The sequence below is a fragment of the Caenorhabditis briggsae genome (assembly GCF_000004555.2).
Source record: "Caenorhabditis briggsae complete genome, chrV, whole genome shotgun sequence".
Lineage (NCBI taxonomy): Eukaryota > Metazoa > Nematoda > Chromadorea > Rhabditida > Rhabditidae > Caenorhabditis > Caenorhabditis briggsae.
In genome coordinates, this window is record NC_013488.2 from 6,265,518 (window position 1) to 6,275,448 (window position 9,931).

The 9,931-nt window shown below is 36.9% G+C and overlaps 5 protein-coding genes across 5 annotated transcripts in view; all 5 read right to left on the reverse strand.

Moving 5' to 3' along the window:
* The window catches only part of CBG06395, a gene marked incomplete at both ends in the record, with an annotated part of 1,600 nt that extends 948 nt beyond the window's left edge, over positions 1–652 (reverse strand). The window contains one exon of the mRNA XM_045237143.1: positions 501–652. Within this exon, the coding sequence (XP_045093201.1) occupies positions 501–652 (152 nt within the window). The remainder of the gene's footprint in view (positions 1–500) is intronic.
* Positions 653–1,384: 732 nt separating this feature from the next.
* CBG25137 lies at positions 1,385–2,856 on the reverse strand (the record flags this gene model as incomplete). The annotated part of the gene is made up of 4 exons (XM_002647299.1): positions 1,385–1,455; positions 1,649–1,826; positions 1,874–2,153; positions 2,495–2,856. 4 exons carry the CDS (start codon positions 2,854–2,856, stop codon positions 1,385–1,387), a joined length of 891 nt encoding a protein of 296 aa, XP_002647345.1.
* A 503-nt stretch (positions 2,857–3,359) lies between these two features.
* CBG06396 lies at positions 3,360–4,713 on the reverse strand (the record flags this gene model as incomplete). The annotated part of the gene is made up of 3 exons (XM_002647300.1): positions 3,360–3,728; positions 3,777–4,056; positions 4,211–4,713. The coding sequence occupies 3 exons, from the start codon at positions 4,711–4,713 to the stop codon at positions 3,360–3,362; spliced, it is 1,152 nt and encodes a 383-aa protein (XP_002647346.1).
* Positions 4,714–4,976: 263 nt separating this feature from the next.
* CBG06397 lies at positions 4,977–7,451 on the reverse strand (the record flags this gene model as incomplete). Its single annotated transcript, XM_045237144.1, has 7 exons — positions 4,977–5,111; positions 5,174–5,473; positions 5,520–5,607; positions 5,708–5,888; positions 6,431–6,578; positions 6,625–6,904; positions 6,949–7,451. 7 exons carry the CDS (start codon positions 7,449–7,451, stop codon positions 4,977–4,979), a joined length of 1,635 nt encoding a protein of 544 aa, XP_045093202.1.
* A 533-nt stretch (positions 7,452–7,984) lies between these two features.
* On the reverse strand, positions 7,985–9,838 carry CBG06398 (the record flags this gene model as incomplete). The annotated part of the gene is made up of 3 exons (XM_002647302.1): positions 7,985–8,320; positions 8,622–8,915; positions 9,338–9,838. The coding sequence occupies 3 exons, from the start codon at positions 9,836–9,838 to the stop codon at positions 7,985–7,987; spliced, it is 1,131 nt and encodes a 376-aa protein (XP_002647348.1).
* Between the last annotated feature and the right edge of the window lie 93 nt (positions 9,839–9,931).

Genomic DNA, 9,931 nt, shown 5'->3' on the forward strand with positions numbered 1-9,931 from the left:
TTTCCGAAATCTCCCTCCTTTCATATACCGTAACCCCTGTAATAAAGGTCCCTTAACTATTAACTTTGATCAAATTAATCTCGGTTCCTGTCAAAGATTTGTAAAAGTTTTCAACTAATTAATTCTTTATTACAATAATATCACAAACATTTTATCAGTTTACAAAATTTTTTCATCTTGCATAGAAATCTTGCATAGATATTTGAGCTCAAACTTGAAAAAGTGGGAGCCATTCTAATACAGGTTATACGGTATGATTTTTGTATTCATAAAAACATTATGTTTCGATATTTTAAACATTCCCACTTTGGAAAAAGTCAAGGTGTTCCATTGATTTTTGTGTATTGTGGAAGTTTTGCGTTTTCTATAGCGTTACTCGCAGTTCATTTCATTTATAGATGCGGTGCAGCGGATCACTCATTCCGTGAAAAGTATCTAAAAGGTCGGCGCCCACGTTTCATTGAATAGACAATAACAAACGTCAGTTTAGACTAACAAACCTCATAAAATCATCAGCTTCTGAACTTGGTCGATAGTAAATGAGAACCACAATGAACCACCAAACACCATTAAAAAATGGGCAGCAAAAATAACAATAGCAATTTCTTTCCACCCAGATATTACTTTCGAAACACATTATCCACAGCTCCATATCGATATATAAAGTGTACACCGAACAAAGCGATGGATAAGCCAAAAGAGCCACAATAGGCAACTAGAAGATAAAACCCTTTCGCTCTTCCGAAATAGGAATGTTTTAAATTTCGAAAAAAGATAAATGCAGGACCATGGGAGAAGAGGTGTCCCTGTACTATTGCATTTAGGATTGAATAGAGCATCTCAAATCCGGAAATGTAGTACATTAGGTACTTGTAAGCACCAAGATGGGGAGGAGAGCGAAAGTATATGAGGAGAATCAGAGAAAAATTTAAAAGTAAACCGATGGCTCCACCGCCAAATTGAATCAATTCAATGAAAGTTTTCCAGTTGGAATCAGTGAGCATTTTCGATTTTCTTTTCAGAGATTTAAGAATGGGAGATGAAGAAATACAATTGAAGTTATCAGGAAACAAAATTTTCTGGTATCTTGGGAGTATAATAACAGTTCTCTGTGATAACAGTCAGAACGATAATAAAATCTAGACAAAAAATTGTTTTCAGTTAATTAAAAACTGAGCTCTGGGGAGTTTAAAAATCTCAAATAACAATGTCCGAATGCATACTCGCGTCCCAAAAAAAACCAAAAACTTTCCTGTATCTCTTCCTTTAAAAACTCTTTTAATTTTACAAATGATTGCGAAATAAAATTGTGTCTGTAGAAATATACAAGAAACAAAATATAAATGTTCTGCACTGTGGGAATCACAAAAACACGAATATATGTCTACGAAACAGTTTGCCTCCGATTCTGCGCCTCCGACACTTCCTCCTTCTTGTTTGGCATCTTGCAGCCACCTGAAACTTTTCTGTTGTGTTTAAAGGGTCCCCACTAGTAGCCTTGGGTCTTAAAAAATATGTAGTAGTCTATTTTGGATACTTAATGGTGGTCCCTGTCGGCTGAGCTACATGGTGGCGAAAACAGCCGCGAGCTGCTCATTCTAGCTATTTTGGATTCTGGTTTTTTCAGAATCTTCTATTTTATTCTTACACAATATAGTTTTTCTGAAATTGTCCACAATGAACATAGTCGGTAATGGGTCCACCGCTGGATAAACTTCAATGGTAGCTGTCACAAAGGTACTGATAAATCCTACTTCGATATTGAGCATAGGAAATACGTATAATACACCAAAAGGGACGTACATTAGAACCACTGGGACAAGTGTCTGAATTTTCGAAATATTCTTACATAGTTTTCCACAAACCACCCAACCTGTAGTACTAATGCTTGAAACAGCTGCTTCTGAATTGATCTGGCGTAGTAACTCGACATTTTCGAATGCTTCAACGCCCTTGTGATTTTTCTATAACACTTGATTCCAAAGAAAATGACGCAGACAAGCGAGGAAGTCACCATGAACCAAAGATTAGCCACACCGATGAAAGTGGTCCATTTTGGTCCCAGGATTCCTTCGTCATTGGCGACATAGAACCAGATAATGACGTAGGAGATATCCTCGACTCTGGTGTCGTAGTTTTCAAGGAGAGGGATTCTGAAAAACACTTTCTCCTGAAAAACTCCTATGAAACACAACAAAAAACAAATTTCTAGGACGACTTTGAAGCAAGTAAGGACAACTCGAAATTCTTGGCTAGAGACGCAGATGCTCTCGTTTCTCTGCGTTCCTGTAGTGACGCAAAAAACGAGAGCTGCTGTGTCTCTAACCGGAAACTTCAAAGCGCCATTAGTGGCTTCAAAGCGCCATTAGTGGCTGCTTTTGTTGAAAATTTTTGTTTGGAAGATTTTCGCTGAAGACGCAGATATATATCTAGAAAATAACTTCGAAGTGCAAACTCGAACTCAAAACGTTCTAGCTACTATACACTAACAAACCTCATAAAATCATCAGATTTGGAACTTGATCGATAGCATATAGCTACCACTAAACACCACCAAATACCATAGAAAATTGGCAACAAAAATAACAATAGTAATTTCTTCCCACCCAAAAACTTCTTTCGAAACACATTATCCACAGCTCCATATCGATATATAAAGTGTACACCGAACAAAGCGATGGATAAACCAAAAGAGTTACAATAGGCAACCAGAAGGTAAAATCCTTCAGCTCTACCGAAGTAGGAATGTTTAAAATTTCGAAAAAAGATACATGCGGGACCATGAGAGAAAATATGTCCCTGAACTATAGCATTTAGGATTGCATAAAGGATTTCAAATCCGGAAATGTAGTACATTAGGTACTTGTAAGCACCAAGATGGGGAGGAGAGCGAAAATATATGAGGAGAATTAGAGTGAAATTCAAGACTACACCGATAGTTCCACCTCCAAATTGAATCGTTTCGATGAAGATTTTCCAGTTGGAAACGGTGAGCATTTATATATATTTTTTTGAGAGAATCAAGGATATGAAATAAAGAAAGGAAATTGAAGTAACCAGAAAAAGAATATTTTTCTTGAGAGTTTATCAACTGATTTCTTTGAAAATAATGAGAAACGTAATAAAACCTAGACAATGAAAAATATTTTTCGGTTAATTAAAACTTGAACTCTAGGGAATTCAAAAAATCTCAAATAATAATGTCAGAATATATAATCTTGCCCCGAAAAACCATGAAAAATTTCCTGTACCACCTCCTTCACAAACTAGGAACTAAGTTTTTATTTCCCCAAATATTACGAAATAAAAATTATGTCGGTAAAGTTATACAAAAGGCAGATAAACCAATTAAAAAATTTTCAGCTGGTTACTGTAGGGATGACGGAGATACAGGTAGCTAACAATAAGAAACAGCTTTGTCCCGATTCTGCAATTCTGGAACTTCCACCTTCTTGCTTGGGCTCCGGCAGCCACCTGAAACTTTTACTTAAACTATTTTGAGATTGATCTCCGGATTTTACAAGATCCTCTATTTTTCTCTTATTCTTACACAATATGGTTTTTCTGAAATTGTCGACAATGAACATAGTTGGTAATGGGTCCACAGCAGGGTACACTTCAACAGTAGCTGTCACAAAGGTACTGATAAATCCAACTTCGATATTGAGCATTGGGAACATGTATAAGATTCCAACAGGACCGTACATTAGAACCACTGGGACAAGTGTCTAAATTTTTTAAATAATTTTTCATGATTTTTCTACAAACCACCCAACCTGTAGTACTAATGCTTGAAACAGCTGCTTCTGAATTGATCTGGCGTAGTAACTCGACATTTTCGAATGCTTCAACGCCTTTGTGATTTTTCTATAACACTTGATTCCAAAGAAAATGACGCAGACAAACGAGGAAGTCACCATGAACCATAGATTAGCAATACCGATGAAAGTGGGCCATCTTGGTTCCAGGATTCCTTCGTCGTTGGCGATATGAAACCAGATCATGACGTAGGAGATCTCCTCTACTCTGGTGTCGTAGTTTTCAAGAAAAGGAATTCTGAGACATTTTCTTTCAAAAATAATTTTCTTTCAAAAAACAAATCTCCAAAACATGGCGCTTGAAGGTTACAGCTAAAGACACAGATACAGGGAAAAGAGAGGAAATCTTGTGGTGAAACTCAAATTAATCGATTTCCAGCACACTAACAAACCTCATAAAATCATCAGATTTGGAACTTGATCGATAGCATATGATAACCACCAAGCACCACCAAACACAATAGAAAATAGGCAGCAAAAATAACATTAGCAATTTCTTCCCACCCAAAAACTTTTTTCGAAACACATTATCCACAGCTCCATATCGATATATAAAGTGTACACCGAACAAAGCGATGGATAAACCAAAAGAGCCACAATAGGCAACTAGAAGATAAAACCCTTTCGCTCTTCCGAAATAGGAATGTTTTAAATTTCGAAAAAAGATAAATGCGGGGCCATGGGAGAAAAGATGACCCTGTACTATTGCATTCAGGATTGCATAAAGGATTTCGAACCCCGAGATATAGTACATTAGGTACTTATAAGCACCAAGATGTGGAGGAGAGCGAAAGTATGTGAGGAGAATTAGAGAAAAATTTAAAAATACACCGATGGCTCCACCGCCAAATTGAATCAATTCAATGAAAGTTTTCCAGTTGGAAACAGTGAGCATTTTTAAAAATTTTCTGAAAAAAATGGGAAACAGAGATGTAAAATTGAAGTAACCAGAAAATTAACTTTTCTCTTGAGAGTATAATAACCGATTTCTGTGAATATAATGAGAACAATAATAAAATCTAGACAAAGAAAACGTTTTCGTTAATTAAAAGCTGAACTCTAGGGAATTCAAAAAATCTCAATTAACAATGTCAGAATGTATACTCAAAAAAATCTTGAGAAAGAAACTTTTTGGGTTATCGAATAACAACAAAAAATTCAACCGATCATTGTTGGATTCAGTCGATTTTGCTTCAATCTCTCCATAATCTTGTCCTTGCCCACAACGAATAGGTTCACATTGGGCATGACATGGCCATAAGCCATGTGACGATCCGGAGCCCACACTGCGTACTGAAAAAAAAACAGATTTTGAATTTTTCAACTTCTGAAAATTTATTTTTTAAATTGCTCACTTTGAAAGTATACGGTGCTCTCTCATTTGGATCCGAAAGTGTCAATGGGAACTCCATTGCTGTATTCACAATCAACGCATTTTTCGTCATAAACCTCCCATTCAAATCGAATAGCTCATTGATTCCAGGTACAGGAAGGTCCAAGGCTCCGGAAACTTCTCGAATTTTCGAATAATCGTACTCGGCACCGACGGTTGCCGCTGATATAAACGGTTGATACATTCCATCGTTCAGGTTTAAAGGGACGTCGGCGTAAGAGTCAAAATTTTTGCGCACATTCAAACCGTAGGAATTGACTCCCTGGATAAAGAAGAGCGATTTCTGATGGGAATTGTTTGCAACTCACATTTACAGCCATTCCAGCGCCCCAACCATCGGATAAATCTTCAGCGTACACAGCAGAAACCATATGGGTGAATGGGTTGAAGGCAGATCTGAAAAATTTTTGAAGTTTTTGCAAAATCTGTAACATTTCACAGAGAAACTTTTTAATTTTGTTTTTCTGAATCTTGAAAATATTTAATCAATACTTACCTCCCAGAAAAAATTGCCGGCTGACCAGGCAAATGCACATCTGGAACAGTTTGGGGTTTCTCGTTAATTTTGTTTCCAGCAATAAAAAGTCCGGGGAGAAATGGTCCGGATCTTTCATCGGACATTCCAGTGGGCAGTTGAAGGAGGCCGAGACCTCGAGGACGGTCACGAAGATAAGGGGCTGAAATTTTTTATGCGGTTGAGCTACGCGGTCATGAGATCGGCTACCAACCCATGGACAACATTAACATACAACTATATTTACCCTTGAACTGTCCTTATCATCCTAACTCATTGAAGATTAGGAAAGTATTTTTAGTGAATACATCTTTCCGGAAATTCAAAACTTTGAAAATTTACCTTTTGTTTCGACCATTTTCATATACAGAACAAAAAGAAAAAAGACGAAAAGGAGAGACATATGCTGACCAGAATACCTCATCTATCAACCTCTGTTCATCGGGAACTTTCCATTCTCTTTCACTCCTCACTTTTATCTTTTAGGGGTAGGTTAAAAAAGGAGTGAACAGGGGTTTCGATTAATAATTTATTTCAAAAAACTTTCGAAAAATCAGAAACATATCAATTACTAGTTTGACTCCGATTTTGCGGTGCAGTTTTTGATTTTCCATCATCCCAGCAGCCGCCTAAAAATCATGCAAAATGGTTTACTTATTTTCGAACTTATTTTTTACATAACATAGTTTTCCGATAATTCTCCACAATGAACATGGTGAGTAACGGATCCACAGCTGGATAAATCAATGGTGACTATCACAAAACTAGTTGATAGTCCTGCTTCAATGTTAAACATTGGTAATGAATATGAAACTCCTGCAGGCACATACATTAATACAACTGGGATCAGGGTCTGAAATCACAACAAAAGTTTTACAAATTTGACGAAAAAACACAACCTGCATTACCAACGCTTGAAACAGCTGACTTTGAATTGATCTAGCGTAGTAGGAAGACATTTTGGACTTTTTCAGTGCCTTCGTGATTTTTGTGTAGCACTTAATGCCGAAATAAAACACACAAAAGAATGAAGTAGACATCATGAACCACGCACAACTCATTCCAAAAAAGGCGGACCATACCGGTTCGAGATACCCAATTTCATTAGGTTTATAGAAGAAAACTATCAAGTATGATATGTCGTCAACCTTGGTATCGTATTTTTGAAGAAGGGGAATTCTGAAAATAAATGAATTCTGAAGAGAAAAACACTTGATGCACACCTCAAGTATTCATCCGATTCAGTACTAGGTTGAAAGAGAAAGAAAACTACACTCGACCACCATAGAGCATATATCAATGGTAATGAAAATAGAATGAATAGTTTACGTTCACCAAGATATTTCGTACGGAACACATTATCAACTGCACCATACCGATAGATGAAATGAACCCCAAAAAGGGCAATAGATTGACCAAAAGTTCCGGCATACATGACTATAAGATAGAATCCTTGGTTTCTTCCAATTCTTGAATGCTTAAAATAACGCAATACTGTTAGTGTGGGTCCATGTGTGAAAGCATGTGGTTCGGTTATCATTTCTAGTATGGAATAAACGATTTCGACCAATGAGATATAGATCATGAGGTACTTATAAGCTCCAAGGTGTTTTGGAGATCGAAAAATGATGAGGAGGATCAGAAAAGAGTTCAAAATTATCTCAAACGATCCAGTAGTCAATTTAGTGGCTTTGAGGAAGGTTTTCCATTGATCAAGGGGTATCATCATTATTTGGGTTGATGTTAGATGATTGAGAATGTGAACAGACAGAGGGCGACCCATTGGGAGTGTAATAATTGGTTTTGTTCGAGCTTACTGGAATGAGATAGTACCTCTGGGAGTATATATGAAATCTATATGATGTCTGGATATAAAATGAAGTGTTTGTTTACTATGAAATGAAAGATGTGTTTGCATCAAAGATTTTTATATAGGAAGTTTGTTCGGCTATTTGAGTTTCTGCAAAACCTGCAACATTTTTTTACAAAATGCAAGAAAAATCAAATTTCTATGACCATTTTGAAGCCAGTTATAACGAATTGAAAGTAATTCATTACTTACCACTCGGGTTTCTCTGCGTCTCACAAGAAGCGCGCAGTGAAACGATAGTACCTGTGTCTCGAGGCTAACTCTTTAAATTGTCATAACCTGTTTCGAAATGGTCCTTGAGACTTGATTTCAGTTGCGTTCTTTAAAGGATTTCTTTTCCAAGCATGAAATTCAATATGTGCAACACATTTTGGAATCAAACATTTATTTTAAAAAGTTTCGAAAATAATTAATTCTGCAATTCGGCGCCATCCTCCACAATGCCCTTCCTCTCGTTCTTGCAGCCACCTAAATTCTTTTTGACTTTCCCTTTTTAAAGTTATAAAACTTGAGCTACACAATCTCAAAAAAATTTCGAAAAACTCACACATCAACGTTTTCCGATATGTCTCCACAATGAACATAGTGGGTAATGGGTCCACAGCTGGATAGATTGCAATTGTAGCCGTCACAAAACTACTGATAGATCCAACTTCGAAATTTATCATTGGGAAGAAAAAGAGGACACCAACGGGGATGTACATAAGGAACACCGGGATGAGGGTCTGGAGAAATTACATTTATTCAGAACTAAAGAAATCAAATTTTGATAATTTCAGTGGGAAATAGTCAACTTTGGAGCTCTAAAAAATTACGTCAATCAAGAGAAGTGCCCGAATTCTGAAGTAAGAATACCGAAATTCAGAATATCGAAACTCTCAGATTCCGAGTTTCGGATTATAAATTCCTGATACCTAATTCCGGATTCCGGACATTTCTCCAAATTGGCACAAGTTTTTTGGCTCTTCAAAGTTGACTAATGTCCACTGACAACTTTTCAGCCGGTATTATTTATAAATCCCTCACCTGAACCACCAACGCTTGAAACAACTGCTGCTGAATGGATTTCGTATAGTACGAAGACATTTTCGACGTCTTCAACTTTCTCATAATTTTCTTATAACACTTCACACCGAAATAAATGACACAAAAGAACGAAGAGAATATCATGAACCACATGCATCCAATACCAACGAAACTCGTCCAAACTGGCTCGATTTTGTTTTGATTCAATGGATTTGGAGCATAAAACCAAACGATGATGTAGGAAATTTCGTCGATTTTCGTTTCCAATCCATCTAACAATGACGTACTGGAACTAAAAAAGTGGGGGAAGAGTTTTAAGAAATTTGAAGTGTTGCATTTTACCGAGTAAGTTTAGGAAAAACTTAAAGATTTTTCTATAAATCAAAAAGCCAAACAATTCCCTACACAATCCGGCAAAAATCAAGTCTCTAGGACAGTACTGAAGAAAGTTATGCCAGTTTGAAATTGTAGGCTAGAGACGCAGACACTCTCGTTTCTCTGCGCGCTCCTTGTGAGACGCAGAGAAACGAGAGCGGCCTATTTTTTCAAATCGTTATAACTCGTTTCAAAATTGTGCTAGGAATTTGATATTTCTTTTGCTTTTATAAATAATTTTTCGGATTCTCTAAAACTTGAAAACCCGAACAAATTTTCTTCAGAATTCAACGAATATCAAGTCTCTAGGAAACACTACACTTTTGTCAAAAAATCTACCTGATGAATAAATCGGATTCATGGCTGGATTTATAGAGAAAAAATGTGACAGCTGACCACCAGATTCCATAGACCACTGGGATCAAGAATAGAACAATCAATTTGCGTCCGGATAAATAAGATTTCCGGAATTCCGAATCAGCGGCACCATATCGATAAACAAAGTGTACACCGAATAGAGCAATAGACAGGCCAAAAGAGCCACAATAGACAACAATTAGATAGAATCCTTGGTCCCTGGTAAAGAATGAGTCCTTGAAACAGCGGAAGACAATAAAAATGGGTCCGTGGGAGAATGCATGGGGCTCGATTATGATGTCCAGGATGGAGTAGGCAATTTCGAATGCGGAGATGTAGATCATTAGGTATTTATAGGCACCGATGTCTTTTGGGGATCGGAAAATGATAAGGGTGATAAGGAAAGTGTTGAGAGTTACGCCTAGAGTTCCACTGACCCATTGGACGACTCGGAGAATGATGTTCCAGCAACCAATGGAGAACATGGGCTGGAAGTGTGAGAAAAATGAAAATTTGTGGAAATTTTCAGTTCGAGAATGCAATAAAAATTGAACAAAAAAAAATTTTTCAACAACAAA